Raw genomic sequence first — 21,980 nt, forward strand, 5'->3', positions numbered from 1 at the left:
ATTTTATTGGTCAAAATTTTTTCATCAATAACGTTAATAAGTAAATGATATTAATAAAGATGATTTTTGCTTCGGTAAGGATTATCGTTTGTAATAATAGGAATATTTGCCATTTACAAGTATCTAAAGCCTGAGTTTTGTAACATTAGTTCTACTAAATCTACAAGAAAACAGTAAAAAGTTCTTTAACCCAAACAACGTATACTTGGCAAGTTGCTTTAGGCGTGTACACATTTCTGAACTCAGTGTATAACCACCCACCCATTCCCCCTCCTTTGCCACCCCAACTTGTCCCACAGGACTGTAAGCTTTATCAGGGACGCTTTATGAGCAACATCAGAAGCCAGCACTTATAAATGGAATCTGGTTTTAGTACCTCCCTATAGTCTTACGAGGAAAAATTGCAAGAAAACTCGTAAATATTCCTCGATAATGTCATTGTCTTTTATATCCATTGCAGGACTTAATGCGGGCGATGAGTTTTCCTTCTATTTAGGAGACTGAGATGGATTTACTCTCAATAAGATGGTGGACAGTAGATAATATTTAATTCACATTTAAACCAAATTATCTATTAATAATAAAAAGGTAACACGGATTGCGGAAGCATAACGCCTTAGTTCTCCTATGTTATTCCTCATACATATATGAGGAATAATATGGGTAACATGGTGTTTTAATGATTTTTTTTTTATACCACGAAGGTGGCAAACATGCATACAACCCGTCTGATGGTAAACGGTTACTGTAGTTTATGGACGCCGACAACACTAGAGCTATCACGTTCACGTTGCTGGCTCTGAGGAAACCTTAATACTCGTATACCTTTTTTGAATAACTCCAAACTGTACTTTCTAGGGAATACCTCATTTTCATCCCACATCTAGCAGGTCTTAATCCCACAGAGTGAATGTTTGCATAAGAAAACTCCTCTGAAACAGTACTATACGTAGGTTCTAGTGTGTGATGATGCTGTGAGCATCATATCAAACAATTCCTCAGAACACAATCCGTTATATATGTCACAGAGGGAGGAAGTCTAATCTTTGACTCTGTCGAGCACAAGGGCTCAATACCACCTATAAACTCGGGATAATCTACAGTATTCTAGATGATACTGTCATCTATTGATGACGACTATTACTTATCCTCAGTTTGTTTATAATTTCAAGTTCTATAAAAAGAAAATACCTCGTAACTACATTTTTAAACACGGAATATCTAATCATCACTATGCTGTATATGCTGAATACCAAGCTTCAGTAACTATTCGACGTCGAAACAATTTATCAGTATTACAGTTTTATATTCTATCAATATTGGTCTTCACTTGTGAATTCGTTTTACCGGGATAAAATGTAGCCTACGATGTCTTTCTTTATTTCAAATGCTACGCATATACGTACTAAATGTAATGACGATTGGTTGAGCTGAAGCGTCGAGAGTTAAAAAAAAACACTTTCACATTTATAATACTAGTAAGTATTTGGAGATCTTTAAAGGTTTTAGATTGGGCATTATGTAGTTTTATATTTTCATTGAAAACGTGTACACTGAGCTTACCTCATTATCATACTATCATAGTATTCTAAACAAATATAAGCGATGCAGCCTGCATATCATGTATAAATTTGTTCTTAAAATAGCAGTCGACGGCCCCTTACATAATAGCGAGACTTTCTAGGTGTCATCGGCATATAATCTTTATGAATACCATACATAAATAAATACAATCGGAGATGGGCAATGACCTATAGGTAATCTCAACTAATGGAAGTGGCTGACTGATTAAAATGTAAACGTACATCGAAATTTATTAATAAAATTTATTTTTCATACAATTAAGTATTTATTGATAATTACTAACAATGATAAGAAAGTAGAAATTCCTACAGGAAAGTGACTTTTATTTATTATTAATTAATTTAATAAAAAAATTACATTTCATATTTATGTTTATACGGATGGATATTACACTAATTTCTTAAGATTTATTGGAAGTATATTTTTTATTATATTTGTATATTTTTTTAAGAAAACAATACCAATACTAATATACGTTATCCATGAACTCGTATTCTTGGTGAGCACGTTGCCATTTCATGCGGAGAAAGGGAAATTATAGTTTTAAGAGAGGGTGCCGTGCGTGTTGTGTAAAATGTGGGTGGCTTAAAGATAGAGAGAGACCAATGTAAATGACGAATGAATTACACATAAAGTACGAACAATATTCGTAACAAAAAAAAATATTTGTTAGAAGGAAGCAAAATAAAAAATGACATAAGGAAGAGTTATAATTACAGCAATTATTTAAAGAAAAAATTTAATAATAAAGTGTCAGATTAATTTATTTATAAGTAGAGGAAATGGCCTTTGTCAAATTTTTTACTGCGAATCTCTATATCTTTATATGACACGATTGTAATATGCTCATTAAATCTATCTGATGTATATTATTATGTCTTTGTTCCATTTCCTTTTCTTTTACCTATTTTCTCATCTATATTATATTTCATTATTAATTTGTTATTACGAGTAATTTGAGATCAAGTCGCGATGATTTGTTTGTATTCCAACCATTTTACCACTGTTATCGAATTTTTCCATAATTCGTTTCTATACAAGGTTTTAATTTCTAATTCTTTCTTTCCAGGTAATTCTCCTCGTCCATCATCAGAACCAGCACCACATTTAAAGCGCCACACACTAGTCCTCAAATTAGATGGTGATCATCAAAAAACTAAACGATAAATTCCGGTACCGCATTTAATCAAGAAAGATTTAATCGCAGTATCGGCATACTATCGGTACGTACTTGAATGGTACAACTGTCATACGGATTTTAATAGGAATTAGCACTACTACGAGATACTAACTAGTTACGTATAATAATGTTTGTTTTGATACAGTATTTAACGTACTTACTTACACAGTAGTGTGCCGCGTATGTGCTCATTGAATATGGAACGCCCGAAGGTCGGTCAGTGCCATCAAGGTCACCAACCAACGTCTCATGTGAACAAACGTAGGCACTACTTGTATCACGAACGTACGATCGGCGCGATAAAATAACAATGTTTATGTTATTTTATAGGTAGCTAAGGGATTACACGTGTATTTTGTGGACTGGTTTAATTGTGAAATATTTTCTTGTAAAAACTGTGATATTTTGCCCATTTAAAATTTATAATTTTTACGTTAATACATATAGAAGCAGGTATTTAATTTGCCTGTATGGCGGGGAAAGGGATTGTTATTAATGGGGATGTATAAGTTGCATTGTCAGGTCGACCTCCATACGGTTCCTCCTGGAAACCACCGTGATTAATTTATTATTGTTAAGTTTATCACGAGGAACCAAATGACCTGCTTCATCCTCACCATCATCTTCCTTTATTGGTGCCTCGTCAGCACATACCGATACCATTCCATTATAACCAATTAAAACCAAAATTGCCTGTATTATTGTGTATATTATGTGATATCTTTGTTCATTATACCAGAGGGAAACTTTGTACAAAAATCGATTGCTTGGGTACGTCTTTCCCATTCGTGTTTCTACCGTGAAGCAGTTGTGTTTGCATGGCTATGTTTCAGTTTGAAGGATGGGATATGGCGTGAATTTACAGGGTATAGAGGAATAATATCTGAGTCCTCAGGAATGGCAATGTGTGGGGGATATTATGGGCGTAACAGTATATTCTGTTATGTCCATAGTACTGTTCATGTCTATAGGCGATGGTTACCACATTCCATCAGGTGAGCCGTTAGCTTGTTTGCCATTCTAAGTTGTATAAAAAAAGAAAATTCTGAACCTGAAATTTTGAATCGATAGAATTTACTCCTGTGTTGGTCCCCATTATTTTATTCACTATTCATGTGACTCTTTTTTTATAAATTAAAATTTGAAATTGCGAATATTATATGTACATAATGGGCTGTTACATTTTCTTAGTTAAATTACTGGATCAAATAGGCGATATATAAAGATATTTACATGTTACGTGACGCATTAAAATCGGAATGTCAAGTTGTAATAATAATTGCTTCACGTACAGTCATGACCAAAAATATATACGTAAATACTTACGCTGTTCATTTGGTCACATTGCTGACAACTCCAAGGATTATTTAATTAGTCAATTAAAATGTTTACATAATTGTTACACGTGCGCGAAATATCAACCATCATCCTCGGCTATCCCTCGGGTTAATTGAAGTTGACCGCAGTAACGTAACATTTATTGATTTAATATTTATTGATTTAAAATACTTTGAATATTGCGACGCTAATACACTTGGACTAGAAGGGACTGGATTCAGAAGGAAAAGGAGAAACGTGAAGCCTTTAGAAATATTTAGAAATGAAAGTAATTTACAAAGGAGAAAAGATTTTACAAAGTACATTTTGCTTTGTAAAATAAAAGCCACTTTGTAAACAATTACACACACACTTTATAAGATTGTAAATATTTGATATTAGAATGCTGTATCATATAATTGATTTTGCTTCATAAATATCAGATTTTTGCTTCGCATAGAAATCGTCACCACGGAACCAACAGCGCCAACACGGAAATAAGTTCAAAATTAATGATTGACTGCAAAATAAATGATCAAAATGAATTCAGCTCATCATATTCGCTTAATGCGGAAATAAAATGTACAGACGAATTGAGAAACTTCTCCTTTTGGGAGTCACATAAAAATATTTATGTGGTATCAAGATGTAAATAGGTAGTCACTGAAATGCGAGGAGAGTGCAAGAGTTCCACCGACAAACGTGGCTCTTAAATAATGCATGAATGAACATTGAATAACTTATATTTCTGCGTTGTTCCGCTCGGTGATATTTCAAGGCCACGGTCATATTTTTTTGTTTTATTCTAATGTAAATTTTTATCTGATCTTCTCACGCCATTTTAAGATTAGAAATTTGTTATTTATCTAGCGTGATGATACTTTTATTTATTATACATAATGATTGTTATACACGTTTTTATGCTATTAGCAAATGCTAGCTAGCTGACGATCTACTTGATGGAAAAGTGGTAATAACATCAAGAACATTCTAGAATACATTGTGACACCCATGGTATCCATCATGCATTGCTATTCCTGAGAACTAAGATGGTTATCCCTTCTTCTGGTTGGTAGTGGGGGGTGGGAATTGTTAGTAATAGGGTCTAATCGACCTGATACGACGGTATATTGCTAGCAATATCAGGTCGACTACTACGTGATTCCCCCCGGAATACATCATGGCTAATTCTTATGGAATTCGTAAAGAGGGGCTAACGAACCTGCTTCCATCCTCATCTTACAGTTCACTGGTGCTTCGTCAGCGTATATCGATAGTGCAGGCGGCGTTTCTATTCTATAGGTATTTTTAACCATTAAATCCTCTGGCTGGTAATAAGTACTAATTATGTCACCTGATATGTATGGCGTGAACATTTAACGATCATATTTTTCGCATTCTTTAAATTCTTAGCCATGTTGCGTATGTATTTAAAAAGTAAATGTGTTCTGACCGGTTATTGTGGTCTTTCCAAAATTGTTGTGCAATATTGTACTTTTAATGACGACTATTTTATTTTGTTCATTATTATGTTCTATGATAAACAGTATTTCGTAAGTTGAAACTTATGTGTATTATTTATATATTTTGTTATTATTTTTATATGATTACAAATGTGTGAAGTCCGTATGCATATCTGTGCACTAATATAGTATTTTTTTCCTTATCTTGTATTATAATACTAAGCTGTGCTTTGTGGCTCCATTCGCGTGAATCAGTATATAAAGTATTCTGTATGTTCTTAGTTAATATACAATCTATCCGTGTACCAAATTTCATTCAAATCCATTCAATAGTTTTTTCGTGAAAGCGCAATAAATATCCATGCATTCTTTGAAGAATGAGAATAAGCTGTTTGCATAAAATCAAAACATGTGAGCTATATTTGTCGTCCTCCGTGGCGCAGCGGTCAACACGCCTGCCTGCGACGTGGAGGCCCTGGGTTCGATCCCCGGCCAGCTCATGATGGAAAACGATCTTTTTCTGATTGTCCTGGGTCTTGGATATTTATCTATATATGTATTTATTATAAATATAGTATCGTTGAGTTAGTATCCCATAACACAAGTCTCGAACTTACTTTGGGGCTAGCTCAATCTGTGTGATTTGTCCGTATATATTTATATTTATTTATTTATATTACACACAAGGCAAATTAAAATAATGCCAATAAGTTGACTAACACCATGGGCACTACAGAACACAGCCCTATAAGTATCTTCATGATGTGTGCCAATAATTATCCCTGTGCATGTGATTATGGCACCTTACCCAACAACTTCACATGTTTTAAGTTTCATATTCAATATGAAATATGAACAAGTATGTAGGTACTAATATCCAAAATCAAATAGTATTATCAGCCCAGTGAAATGTCCGTCAAGTGTCATTCAACGATTGTGAGCCGTAGACCCCTCCCCGCTCAAGCGATAAAGTGCCAGCGGAATTGCGAACTGGAGAATTTATATCATAATAAGATAGCATAACAAACTGTCATGTCCTCTCGAAGCGTGCACTGAGATATATTAAACAAAAAGATTATTATGAAAAGCAAGGGTGTTGCATAAAGAAAAATAAAGATTGACATATATTTCTTTTTACTTGGTGTAATAAAGTGTAAAATAAATAAATATATTGTCAAATCATACTTGAAATAGAAATTTATACGAATCTTATATAGAGAAATATGTATTTGATTGTTTGTTTGTAATAGATAAACTATTCAAAAATTATAAAAATTCTTTAAGATTTAAAAACTACAATATCAGCGAATAACATAGACTATATATTATATTATTTTCGGAAATTCTATCTATCTATGTAAACTCGGGCTGAGTCGTTAGTTTTTTATAAAACACATTTTGTTACACATATTTTACAAAAAACATATAAAATATATAAAATAATATTTTGTTTCGCAAAAAAATAGCGATATATCAACTGTGACGACGCGACGACAAACAAAGAGATGTTCATAGATTAAAAATATTTAAATTTAGAACGCGGAATATCTATATTAATAGATTTTACTTCACAATAAGCTATTTTCAACCGACTTCAAAAAGTACGAGGTTTTTATTTCGGTTTTATTTTTTTTATATTTGTTATCTCATAACTGCGTCAGTTCTAAATGGATTTGGAGAATTTTTTTTTTTTATAAAGGATATAGTTACAAATTGGTCCCATAAAAAATTTTGTCGGTTTTTTTTTTTGTGGAATACAATCTTAAATTATTTGCTCGGTAAAAAAAAAACTGTATAAAAATAATGAATGAGATACAGGAGTAAAAGATTTATTAAAATTGATTCAATTTTGACCACGTAATACGTCACATGTCATAAATTATATACACTATCAGTTATAGTGCTTCTTATGTGTTATTAAAAGAATTACGACTAAGTATTTCTCAGTTCTAACATATCCAACTATCTTCAATCCAAAACATAGTATCACATATCACACGGTGCTTTGCAACAAGAATATCTACAAAAACTCATTTGTTTAATTATAACAGGTTGAAAAAATGTTTGGAATTTACATATACACGTAACTATCTACCGCAGAATGACTTATACTATAAAAGTAAACATTTTTCAATTGTTTTGGTACATATATTTATGAGTAACGAAATGATAGTAATTGTGCTCTAATACTAGTTGTTTCCTACTACTTCGTCTTTAAGACTGATCCACGACTGATATTATAAATGTGAAAGTTTGAAATGTTTAGATGAATGTTTGGATGATTGTTATTTAATATGGATTTCAATAGTAGATACCTAACTTATATAGACGGATAATGTCTTGAATTAATACACAGTATATTTTATCCTAATTTACGGGGGCAAAGCCCGGATTAGTGTCAGATTACCCTTCTCCAAGAGATTAATATATGATATTCTATACTTATTTCTGAAATTGTAATATGCAACTTAGAAGCTAAGTTTGATACTACCGTCCGCTGATTTCAAATTACATTGATTTGTTTGCTACGCTTGTTAATTAATATATCTGACTACGGAACCCTAATCTTGCACGGTTGGGTGTATCGGCACACACTCTTTGCCAACGTCTTTTGTCAATGCATTTCTAAATCCATTTTTCTTGGACTTAATTTAAATTTGTTTAAAATAGTTATTTTAAATCCAGTTCATAAGAGATATTTGATTACTAATAAATATTAATGACACATCTGGGCAATATAGTTTACTGCGCCGGCCCCAGATAATGAGATAAGAAGCAAGGTCATGATCGTGATGATTATTCAATAGTTTTTTTTATGCCTACTCAGCCATTTAAACTAATACTTAGGATTTTTTACTTAGGAAAGTGATTCTAAATTCCATTACATTGTCACGACTCTCAAGTTCATGACACAATGGCTAGCAATAATATATAAAACGAAATAAACATTCTATCTATTTATAGTTATATGACATGAAATTTCGCACCTGCCGTCCGATTTCCCTCTTCCGCTCATGTCATATACCAAGGTCGGCCTCGGCGCAACAATGTTTTGCAACGCATCGCGCGACAGGTCCGTACCGCGTCTGTCTTGCCTGCGTTCATTGACCTACTGAACCCGACCAAACGGGTGGTCGTGCTGCATTCAACTGCTCGAAGCCCGCGACAGTCCGTGTACGACGGTGCTTGCATGATTGCTTGAAAAAGGGCGGGAAATATTTTTTTTTAAATATCGTGTCTATGGTATAAAGAGTGTACTTTTTTAAAACAAATTGCATTCGTTCAAACTATATTCTTACTGTTTTCTTTTTTGTTATTATTTTTTAGTTATTTTGGCCGTAGGTGTCCTATCCTATTTTTTTTTCAATGCTACCGTCACCTTAGACAAATAATATTTTGTATTGTATTGTATCTACAAGTGTGTAACCAATTTCTTGAATTTAAAAATTGGATACTATACAGCAGAGTAACATTTAAAAAACTTAAAAAAAACATAGTGGTTATTTTTTATAGGTTAATATTTTATGTTTTCTTTTCGTCATTTGTCTTTATATTATTGTCCTATATTTGCTATTACTATAACTTTTGACTTTTGTTATTAGATTTCGTTATATTTTATATCTCTTAAATTTTAAATACTTATGTATCTATAATTGGCAATATTATTTGCCTTGCCAGTTTCTTATGACTGTTGTGTGTTTACAAAACATAATTCTTTAGCTCGTGCCGTTCCGGATGAGTAGAGGAATGCGTTCCACGTCTCATTTCCGTTCATGTGCTTCCTACTGTCTTTGAATGAGAAGTAGTAATTAATAAATATATATATATTATATTTCAATAGGACTTAATGAAAATGTAAACAAATAAATGATTGCCCTGACAAAAATACGGTCTGCTGATGTCTATAAATTAAATCGTTAAACGATTGAATGTTTCCATTTGTTACTAATTTTGTTTGAAGAGAATTTCTGTGATAACTTCAACCAAACTTGGTTTAATACTTTATTAATTAAATTCTGTTAAAATAAATTATTATTGTTCCAGGAGATTGTGCAATACGTAATAATAATATTTATAGTCTTGGCTGTACTTGTGGAACTTAAGTTTCAAGGTCGTCACTTCATTCACAACGGGCACTCCTTAGAAGTTCCCTTTGTTCCAAAGAAACTTTGTCTAATAAATGCATCGCACGTAAACGGATTTTCTGAAGAGTGTTGCTTGGAGTTGGGCCCGATACTTGATTAGACAAGCTGATGAGAAATAGATGGTATCGAAATAGTGACCAAGGCCGAGTATTTCCTTATGAGGTGTAAAAGGAATGGTATTTGCCTACACTGCCTAGGGTACGCTGACAGAGTACCAGTGAAGAATGATAGATGTGGATGAAATCAAATTTAAAAATCATTTTGCCAGCGAGTTGAATTCACTTAAAATTAACCTACGATAGTTTCCAGCGGCGATCGTGTGGAGGTCGACTTGCCAAGGTATATTGCTAACGACGAGAACCTGTCCATTTTAACAATCTCTTTCCCCTATCTATTGGTAAATATAAAGTACGAAGCAGACTATTAACCAAGATGGTCTGATTCTAATGATATTGCAGACTCTAGTCCTATATTTGGATGAATCATCATCATCTTCCTACCCTTATCCCAATCATTTGGGGTCGGCGTAATATGATTTTATCCATATTACAAAAAGATTTGATTTTTAGTTTTACGACCGGCCACCTGCCTGACGTCAACCCTCTTTGGGAATGAGATGAGAGAATGAGTCTTTGGATGAATATGGACTGATATAATCTTGTTGCTTGGATCTGTTGTCTTTAGCCATCTACTTACGTATATCGTGGATCGGTGGTGTAACCGTGGATGTAAGATTGTGCCAGTGAAGCTTCAGGAAACAGCCTGTACTTTATACGGCGAAACGCAATTACAGACAATCTGTTTACGGAAGTGACAGCATAAAAAATGGTAATGTGCTGCCGCCGTGAAAAATACATACCTTTATAAACAATTAGGTACATCTGGGATTTGGTATCGAATCGATGAGGTGTTGTGGTATTTTGTACAAGGTCAGTTTTATGATTATAAAGTGTTTCTACATTAGTAGAGGTCGTATTATTCACTTGAATATAACAATACATATTTACAATACTTGGTGTTTATTGTGGGTTCGATTGCGTGACCGAAAGAAACTCATGAAAAAGAAATACTCTAGATATCTTACTAATAAAATTATAACTAGACAAATATACATGGGAAATATTTAAGAAAAAATAATATGAGGGTCTTATTAATAGAAACCAATACAATAATTTTTGTCTGTCTATCTGTATGTCTGTATATTTATTACATCCATAAACTACTGAGCCAAATTCATTGTTTTGTTCCTGACGTTTCACCAAATTTGTATATAAAATTAGGTGTAAATTTTATTTTGATACGCCATCTAAAAGTGGCCTATTTCATTGATTTTCTAACTTCTAAAATCCACGTGTACGAAGTAACGAGCAAAAAGCTAGTAGATATAATAAAATCATAATCTATCATAAGATCGATACCATCACAAGATCGATGATCCGTGCTTTCCTGAAATAATAACGAATTAATGTCTACACACATTCCGCAAGATGTATTCAGTGCAGTAGCCTCACGTAGCCGACCTCGGCTTCTGAATAGGCCATTTGCACGTACAAAACATGCTGCTCCCATCCCATCCCATCCCATCCCATGCTCTCAGAATTCGTGCTCTACGCCTAGGACCAACTTGCTCGATGCGACAAATTGGACATATTCGCTGACCGAGCTAAAAAAATTGGTTCATGTAGCTTACAGATTTCTGAATTAAATGACAAGTTATTCTCTACATTCATTTATGTCATCATGATCATCATATCAACATCAGCTGTTAACCGTATAAGAGAGATTTTGCAAGCAGTTGCCGCGCTTGGCAGGCGAGTTGGCAACCGCAGCTAAGCTTCTGGTGACGTTTTAAGAGGGACGTTGCTGCTTATCTCGCGACTATTAATTTATGTGGTTCACACGATACCTTAGATGTCTGTTATAGATATGTAAATAGATGATGTTGGCGATTGCCTACGACTAATTAATTCAAGTGAAAAGAGTTGATCTTTTCGTTGTAGTACTTAAAAATAAATACGTTGTTCGTTGCACTATCGACTTGGGATCTGTCTTGTAATGCCATTGTAAAAAGGAAATAAATAAATAAAATGTTTGTTTTCAGTATAACTGGTTATAAAAAAAAGTATTAAATGTAATCTTTAGCAAGATACTCAAACCACAACTTGTACGATCGCAGGAAGAAACTCCTATGAAATCGCACTATACAATTTACAGAACTATAAGTTTTAAACCTGACACCTTGGTAGTGTAGCAGTTTTACCTACCGTTAATTATTTATTTTAAATTTAAGAAAATTAACTCATGAAGACTTAGCTTTCTGAAACTATCAGTATCACTATTTAAAAGGCCGGCAGCACACCTGCAATGCCGCTGGTGTTGTGGGTGATCATGGGCGGCGGTAGTCACTTACCATCAGGTGAGCCGCATGCTCGTTTGCCCCCTGTGTTGTAAAAAAAAAAAAAAAAAAAAAAAAAAACTATCACCATTATCATTTGTCTTATGGCATTTCTGTAAATCAATTCTAGACAGTTCTATTTGTCTTGTTCATACATGTTTTGCTGCCCACACAGAGCTAATACGCAATTACATGCGAGTATATATAAATAATTCTAGTCACTATCACAAGTTTACCAGAGGGAGACTTTGTACAAAAGTCGATTGCTTGGGTACCTCTGTCCCATTCGTGTTTATACCTTGAAGCAGTTGTGTTTGTATGGCTGTTTCGGTTTGAAGGGTGGGATATGGCGTGAATTTATAGGGTACAGTTTCCACTGTACCCATGCCCATGCCCATTACTGAGGACTCAGATGTTATTCCTAACATCTGAGTCCTCAGTAATGGGCAACGCATGGGGGGTATGATGGGCGAAACAGTATACTCTGTTATGTCCATGGTACTGCTTATGTCTATAGGCGACGGTTACCACTTTTCATCAGGTGGGCCGTCAGCTTATTTGCCATACTAAGTTGTATAAAAAAAAAAAGAAAAAAAAGGTTCTTGGAACTATAGGTTCCATGTATCCAGAATTGTACTAGTTATCTTAGCGGCCTGAGCGAATCATAATAATGTTGGTATATTTTTATGATAATTGCTAATTTTATTAATATGGTAAATGTGGTACTCGGCAATTCATATAACAGTTGAATATTTTACCATCAGCTTTTTTATTTTCAAAACTTAACGTTTTTATTCGTGACATTAGAAGTACTCTGCTTTTTGCTACGATTCTGCTATGGGGCCTTCTGTGAAGCCATGACTGGTTGTTAGTTAAGCACATGACCTTGGGTACGTTTCGCGGAATAATGTTTCCATAACATTTTTGTTCAAACGTCATTTTTCATATTTAAATAAACCCGAATGGTAACCTATTTGAGTAGAGCTTATATTTATGTTGCATTATAAATTGCATCATCAAGAATCATTCCCAAGACAACGAGTGCCTGGCTGCTACAGCTACATTTGTCTAGTAAAGCTGCAACTATAATCTTTCGCGTTTGGCCTAGTTTCGCAACCTTGACGTAGGTACTCTACGCTAATAATAATAGCAAACTGGTTTCCCGCGGCACGCCAACCGAGTGTCGATTGTATAAACAAATAAATCTGTGATAGAATAATCATGAAGTTCTAGACCTAGAAAATCTAATGATGCTTCTACAAAATAACCACTGTAAGCAACTATAAGGACACTTAAAAATAATTTAAATATTAAAAACACATCTACTCGTATATTCTTTAAAGCAAACTGATGTTTTAAAAGAAATTGATTATATAATTCATAACTAGAGTAAACCAATATTTTTTTCAAACTGCTGCAAAAAAAGATTGGTGACGAGCTAAAGATACGTAACATAGACACAAAAAGTACTTACAAATTCAGGAGCTCCTACTTCTATGGGTAGTGTATTTTTAGTAATGAGGATTAATAGTCTAACGCTAGAATATACGCTATTAGGTTGATCATTACGGGATCCCTCTTGGAAACCGTCTTAGATAATTCCTGTTAAATTGGTCACTATGGGCGGATTGACCAGACTTCATCCTTAATAAACATTAGTCACTGGTTGCTACCGTATACTTATATTACAGGTGATGTTGCCATTTCATCTATTATTTATACTATTATTAACTATAAGCATTTCGCTTAAAAATAAACTTCTTTCTTACTTTTTCACGGTTATAGGATAAATAGATCTACTTACTTTACAAGTTTCGATCCGATTTAGGGTTTGTTAACGTAAATACATTTTTAAGGGCAGCAGAACTATGTGCATCAATAGGTGTCCAGTAGTCTCCAGATACACCTATAAAAGGGTTTTTGAATTTGAGTCTTAACGAGAAATACAATGCTTGTCACATCTACGCTAGTAAATATTAACTAATCCTTATTCTTATAGAATTTAAATAATGCTTTTGTAAATTGGGTTATATTATATTTTATAAACCTTTATTTTAAAATTTTTATAAAAATCTAAAATAAAAGGTATTCTGTACTGTATTAGAATTAAATCGAAGTAGTACACTAAAGTCGCTTTTAATATATGAATGTGCGAAAAATTTCTGACAATAACTGTCACTTTATTAAGTTTATACACAGCCAAACTCACGCAAATCGAGAGCAATTTGGATGAAATTCAGTTGAGAGATAGCCAAAAGTTCAAGGTGAAATTTTTTGACAACGTCAATATGTGAAATTTTACGCAGCCAGTAACACACAACGTTTAGAAATATCAGCGCGCTGTATACCGTTGGCATTTGGCAACATAAACACACAACTTATAGTGGTTTCTTGAGTGGGACGATAAATACACCATGAACTCCTCAAGGTCAGCCAATAATAAAACAAACGTGCGTTCTTTACCTACTAGGTAACGATACTACCTACATGAATAATGTAAAAAGTTTAGAGCCTATCACATATTATTTTTTTCCCTTTCATTAGTCTTTCGGCTATAGGCATCATTAAATATTCAACCCATCCGGTTGGATGTTTTGTACTTCATCAAGTACAAAGGGGCATTCTTAATTAGAAGGTGGATTTAACCAGAAGACTCACTTTTTTTCCAACTTCTGGCCAGGAAATGTGCTCCTTTTAGCCGGTTATCAGTGAGTAGTTTTTAGGTACGTAACTTTTAGTAGAAATCATTGTTGATTATAAGCCTACTAAATTGTTGTAACAAATAGTTGAAAAACCCCTTGAGTATGGTTTTTAGGACGGTGTTTTGAGAACGTTGGAGGATTAGATTTCAATTTTAGATTTGCTAGTTTCCTCACCATCTTTAAATACATAATACCAAATCAAGTTGACAGTATTTTTTATAAAGAAATGGCTTACTTATTTGAGATGTTTGAGCCTCTTCTCAAGAGCTAGTACAAATTCTTGAATCAAAAGTTTGTCTCTTCTCGTTTTGTTTTGATGTGTTCTTTCCATGTATGTCATCACTGCATCATAGATAGAAATAGACGACTCATGTACCTCATTCTTTATGGAAAATAAGTGTGTTAGAATTTAATAAGTGGGTAGAACAATAGAGTTCACATCACGATTACTACTCGTAATATATGTGTGTAGTCTTCGATATATGTAAATATGAATAAATAATAATATATAAAACTGTCTTTTATTGTGCAGCTTGCATATTTCGGAAAGAAATATCTCATCAAAATATGCAAACTAAACAGTTTGATAGTATTGTGTGTAACCGGCATAAAATTACATGTATAAATACTATACATCTCAGAGTACGCTGCTCGAATATGGTATTCCTATTTATAACCAAAGAATGTTTAGTAAACACGCATGTTGTAAACACACCGGCATATCTGAGAAGTGATGAATACGACGTACATACTATGACAAGGCCTCTACGCCTGTTCAGGTCACCAAGCGCCCGTTGTAGGGCTTCTGAAAGTGGGGCACTGCATGTACAATATCAGGGTTATATGTACATATCTTGCACGATTAGGGGCATACTCTTATATGAGGGTATATACAGATCGAGGTAGTCAGAGTAATTAGTATTTTTAATGGAATTTCTAATGGTAATCAAGTTGACTGTCCACTTGATACATGCAAAAGACAAATAACTGTCGCTTAAAGATATGAATAACTTTTTTGTTCGTGGAGCATGAACGTCAAGTTTTAATGAGATGTTCTATATGTGAAACTGAAGGTCTTTCTCAAATTTCTAATAGCAATAGTGGTGGTAAATTTTCGAGTGTTAGCAGTTACATACATATTAGTGGTAGCGGAATTAAAAATTATTATTTATTATTTTATTTGATTAATATATATATAAACACACTTAATTCAATTAAATATCTTTCTCAAAATATTGTGAGTCAAAAACCGACGAATATTTGAGTCTCTCATATTTTTTTAATGAATGATAATGAAATGGTAACCCCGCACTGCGCTAACGGTATACGGGGCACCAGTGAGGGATGATAGGTGAAAATGAAAAGGCGGACTAATTAGTCCATCGTGATGAATACATCTGGAATTCAGTATGATGATATCCAGGGGGACCACCTGGAGATCGACTTGACAGGGTATACTGCTAGCAATGGGATTAATAGTTCGAATTACTAACAATCTCTTCTTATGCAGCCTCACATATTAGTCCGGTACATCCAACAGCTGCCCTTGCATTCTACAAGGCTAGGCATTACAGTCTTCAGAAATAACTCAAATTGCGATATATGGCAGTGACATTATTGAAAGCAAACCATCACATGATCAGATCATAAAATATTTTCTCATCAAATGATGGAAAATAGTGCCCGTAAGTTACAACGTTTACCGTTACTATTTATTATCATTTGATAAGCTTTGCTTTTCCAAAAAAATGCTCATCTGGCACCACCAGGCACCACCTTGAGGAACGGCCTTAAAGTAGGTAGTACTTTATTATTACGGTTTCTCAGTCAAGCGATTAATGTCCCTGTTTTTATATTTCGATCTGAAGGATGCAATACACAGTGTAGTCTCTTCTATGTAGAAAAGGAATTTTAGCCTCAAACTCCCCAATTATCTGTAATGTAGACTACAATTCCTACTCTTGACTTTTGGGATTCTGGCTTTATTTAATTAAAATACTCATAAATATATAATTGTCTTCATTATGAGATAAGATATAATGAGGTTTTTATATTTTTTTATTATATGTGAGCGTGTAATATTGGAGAGCGAGTATATACTTGTATAATAAATGATATACAACTAAACCTTTGGAATGTCATAAAAACTGTGAATGCGGTACATGATAAATGGAAGAAGAAATTAATGACAATACAAAGACAAGGTCATCGTGACCTTGACCTACACATACGTAAATCAGAGACAGTACGAAATAATTCGTACCTATATCTTTACATATCTTTCATAGATAACCTGTTCTTATTTATTTTTTAATATGTAAATAAAAATTGTCTCACGCGCCGATTACATGGCAATGTACATTGTGTAACCACGAGTTAAGTATTATCAGTAAAGTCCATACACGTTTTAGGTATAAACAGGTGAAAAAATGTGTGTGTTTATATATTTTATACATACTATTACATATACTAATGTCAATATGAGATATTGTTCAGTTTGATACCTATTATTGAATTTTACCATCATACAATCCGTCAGAAACTAAAGTTCCATCTCAACCATCTCAACCATCTGGATGAGATGATCCTCCATGCACAATCACGCTTTGGAATTAAGTTCCAGTAGCCGTATTTCAGAACCGATACGGCATCGCAACCTTCAAGAAAACAGCGCATTCAGCTCGTCGTATTCAGACAGAAATTTAAAATTACACCTAAGTTTTTGATATTTGTCAGATTGAAACTCACGATCTTTCGGATCTAGGAAGTTAGGGTTGTGTAGGTATTACTTCGTTATTCTTTGTCTATGGTAGTACAAATTAAATAATTGTCATACCAAGTATTAAAGTATTACGTAAAAATATGTAGGTGTATAAGGTAGTATTCCATACTACACTGTAGTGTAATAGAAAATCGAAATCCAATAATATCTACATTTTATATTAAGATATGTTTCCATTTGTAGCAGTTACGATTGACGTAGGTATACACGTTCACAGAAATAGTAGGTACTAATTGAAACAGTTGTTAAATGAAAGATATTTTCACTACAACTACCTACATATATGCAATTATCAGGTAAGGAGGGATTGTTAGTAATGGCCCCATCAAAATATCCTACCAGATTAAACTCCAGATGGTCTCCCCTGGAAACCTTCGTGGTTAATTTTCCAAGGATTCGTCCCGATAGGCCAAATGAACTACTTTTACCTTCACCTATCATCTTTCACTGTTGCCTCGCTAGCAGTATTATAATTCCATCCATTATAATCCATTAAAAATTTTATATACATTCATAAAAAGAAATATCTGCCTGGTTTTTCATAACACAGTATCCTAGGTTGAAGACCAAGGGATCGGTGGGATTGTGTGGTATTTATTATAATAACTATGTAAATATATAACTAACGATTAAATATATAATATATTTAAATAAATGTATGTAATATCTAACTGCTTGTACCTTGAAAGTCAATTTTTGCCCTTAGATTAAAAAAAAGCTATTTGACTACAACTAAATACCTATCTATTGATTCGGAATTTATACATCGTGAAAGTTTTTGAATAATTAATAATTTAGAGGATAGCATTCATATTAAAGTACCAGTGTTCGAAAGTTATATTACCTACATATTTATTGACTATTGTTTCTACACCTTACTAAATAACTATGTAAATTGTTATTATTGTTTTCTCTTTTTATTTTGAAGTATCCTCTTTTACACCACTGTGAAAGATTGATGATGGGCGGTGGTCATAATTTATTTAGAGCAAGCGGCGCTATCTAGTGGTAAATTTGATAAACGACAGAACTTTGCTTTAGAATGACTGAAGATTTAGCTATTCGCCATCAGATGACGCTATTAGTAAGAAATTCGCTATTTGAGGACTTGTTTTTTAACGTTTCAAAAAAACCAAATGGTTTTAGTATGTATATGGTATTCCCAAAGTTAAGTGATAATGTTATTAAAAATAACCTCATGTCATTTGTTGCAGGTTTTAGTGGAATACGATGGTGTGGACTGGCAACGTCGCGAGTGGGTAGCAGTGTATTCCCGTAGGACGTTTCGCATTTTTTTAGTGGAAAGAACTTTAGTGTGGGCGCCTAGAAATTATGAAGGAAAAGAAGTAAAGTGGCCAGCTTTGGTGAGTTCCATTTTTTTATTTGTTTTGTTAAATGGTACCTTGTGCACTTATTAATACCTGCTTTTTCTTGTGCTTTCAATAGTAGTATTCAGTTTGCTGGATAGATGGCGTTACGAGTATTAAAAAATTCTGTTTCAATTATCCCACTATTCCTGAATTATCAGTTCTTATTACGGTTATTTTAATAATATAAATAAAATAAATGGGATCATCTTATTATACTACATTACTTAAGATAAGGGTATTATAAATATATGTCTAAGCAAATATTTTTACTGTTTAATGTCTACATTTCAGTTAAATTAATTAATACATGTAGTGAATTCAATAAAAAAAAACGTGAGGAATTTTATTCATCTAGGGGTATTTATTCTAGGAGTATCTATCGATAAGAAAGTAGCATACTTGTATTATTCAATAAAGATTATGTCCTATAAAAAACCATTTTTAATTGTGACAAAACCAGTTATTTTGAAAACTAAACTACACAACTGATTTTGATAAAAATTTTACGGGACTAATCGATAATTATATCCTTTTAGATTAAAAAATAATTTTCAAATCAGTTTATAATTCACGGTGTTATGAGGTAACAAATATAAAAAAATAAAATTCGATTGAGTACCTCTTTTTTTAAGTCGGTTGAAAATGGCGCCTAAAATATTTTCAGTATTATAATAGGTAGCACGCCAGTGATAGTGTGTATTATAGTCACATAAACCACCTGATGGTTAGCAATAACCATAACTTATCTCATGTACGTCCTCATCACCAGCGGTGTCACATGCGTGTCGCTGACTAATGCTGTTGACTCTGAAGAAACCTTATTATAATAGTAATAATTCGGTATTTTTTTTTTTATATAAAATTATAAGAGCATTTAGAAAAGAACAGAGGAAATTGATTGCAGAAAGAATTATTAAAATATGTTCAGAATTGGTATGCACATAGATTGATCGTATTTGGGATAGAGCAGGATATACTAGGCTAGGCTACCTTTAATCCCAATCAATGAACATATAGCCTAGTAAAATGTTACCCATATATATCTGATATTGTTTTGTAAAGTAACTAAAAAGGAAGGATTTGATTTTATTTATTTCATTTATTTGATTTGATTTAATATTAGAGTGGTGTGCGGGGTGTGGAGCAGCCCGGTCTTGCCGTGAAAGATTCTAATTTCGAGTTGTCATACTTGATACGCAGTTCGCAAGCAACTGCGCATAATGCGAGTTACTCTCCCGATTGACGTAAAGTGTACCTATTGCCTTTATTAAACTACCATTCTACGAGAAATCTATCTTTATTTCTAAAAGAAAGCCTGATAACTTGCATAAAGTATATTTTTGTAATTTTTGAATTAATATTTAGAATAAATTTACTTTCTTCGTCTATTTGTTTTTCCGCTTACTTTTAAACCACGCAACGGATTCGATACGGGTTTCATTGACATGCACATATTTTTTCATGGACAGTTTGTAAATACAATTTGCATCCGTATGATTTCAAGGCGAGTCGCTAGTTAGTGTTATAAATCCTGTATCAGTTTTACAATTAATATCATGTGAAAATGTACTCTATTTGCGTCACACACGCACGTGTGTCTCCTTTGACCTCCATCCGTGGATACAGATACGCGTCCAGTTTTGCATTGCAATCACGTTTCAGCCGGTCTGAGGTCGCATAACCAATTTTACCTTACGGGACCAAATTCAAAATTCTCATGCTTAGTCCCTGCCCAAGTCTTACATTTAGATCGTATGCAAATGATTACAAAAAGTCGCATAACATTAGGTGATACGCGAGTAGTATGAGAAATACTACGAAATGATGATAAGAATAATGAGCAGGTAATACAAGTGTGAGGTATAAAAAGTTAGTAGAATTTTGTTTCACCAGGACCGGTTAATTAAGATTATTGTCATCTAGACCTTAAAAAAATTAAATTGAAATGCCTATTTTGTTGTCGGAATAGCGAATGCAAATCCTATTACCATTATAAATGCGAAAGTTTGTGAGGATAAATGAATGGATATTTTTTACTACTCTTTAACGCAAAAACTACTGAACAGATTTGAATGAAATTTGGTTCACGGATAGGTTATATCTTAACTTAGAAGATATGATACTTTATATAACGCGGGTGATGCCGCAAGTTATTAGCTAGTCTGCTATAAAAACTTTTCTTTGTAAACTGGATTATATAAGGCATTAGGTAGGAGGTTAGGTGGAGATATATTGTAAATAATAATGGTATTGTATATGTCTATTGTCTTATTTTTTATACTGTATAGTAAAATATATTTTTTAAAACAAAACAGCAAAGTAAGCACACTGTATAGCGGCAAAAGTACGAGGACGATAGATGTACCCTAGTCTTAGTTCGGGTTTGAAGGGAAGGATGACGGTGAAATTATTAGGTATGAACGCATGACACTAGCCATACGAAATGGCAACATATAAGGATAACTTTGGGCGTAGTACTGCATTTTGTGTTTTTTTTTTTCATGGATGATAATGGAATGATGACCCCGCCTGTGCTATCGGTATACACTGGCGGGGAACAAGTGAGGGATGATAGGTGAAGATGAAAATGTAGGTCAGTTAGCCCATCGTGACGAATTCAACGATAAATTAATCACGATGGTTTCCAGGGGGAACTGCGTGGAGGTCGACCTGATAGGGTATATTGATAGCAATGTGGACTAAACTCCCCATTACTAACAATCTCTTTCCCCCCTGCATTTTGTGTTAGTCATGTGGTTCGGACATAGAATGGGCTACCCCTTCCTTTTTGGATGTCGTTTGGATGGCGATTAGGGAAATTTAATGGTTGAGGGATGGGCAGCAGTCTCGCTCTTAAAAGTTCACCAAAGGCGAAACTACCGTTGCCAAACTTCCTACCAAGCGTGGTAACTACTGGCAAAATCTCCCCAATGGTAAACTGCCATGAGGAACGGTCCAGTTTCTTATGACAGTGTATGAGGGAGACCTATGTTCAGCAGTGAACAGATAATGGCTGATATAACAGCATTTCCATGACGCTAT

At 33.7% G+C, this 21,980-nt stretch overlaps 1 protein-coding gene across 1 annotated transcript in view; it reads left to right on the plus strand.

Annotated features, from left to right (window-relative positions):
• LOC113509845 (uncharacterized) overlaps nt 1-21,980 on the plus strand; it is a 230,012-nt gene that overhangs the window by 34,637 nt on the left and 173,395 nt on the right. Inside the window, exon 2 of the mRNA XM_052899220.1 lies at nt 18,783-18,932. Coding sequence (XP_052755180.1) covers nt 18,783-18,932 — 150 coding nt within the window. The remainder of the gene's footprint in view (nt 1-18,782; nt 18,933-21,980) is intronic.

The sequence above is a fragment of the Galleria mellonella genome, unplaced genomic scaffold (assembly GCF_026898425.1).
Source record: "Galleria mellonella isolate WM207_F2 unplaced genomic scaffold, CSIRO_AGI_GalMel_v1 utg57, whole genome shotgun sequence".
In the NCBI taxonomy this organism is placed as follows: Eukaryota; Metazoa; Arthropoda; class Insecta; order Lepidoptera; family Pyralidae; genus Galleria; species Galleria mellonella.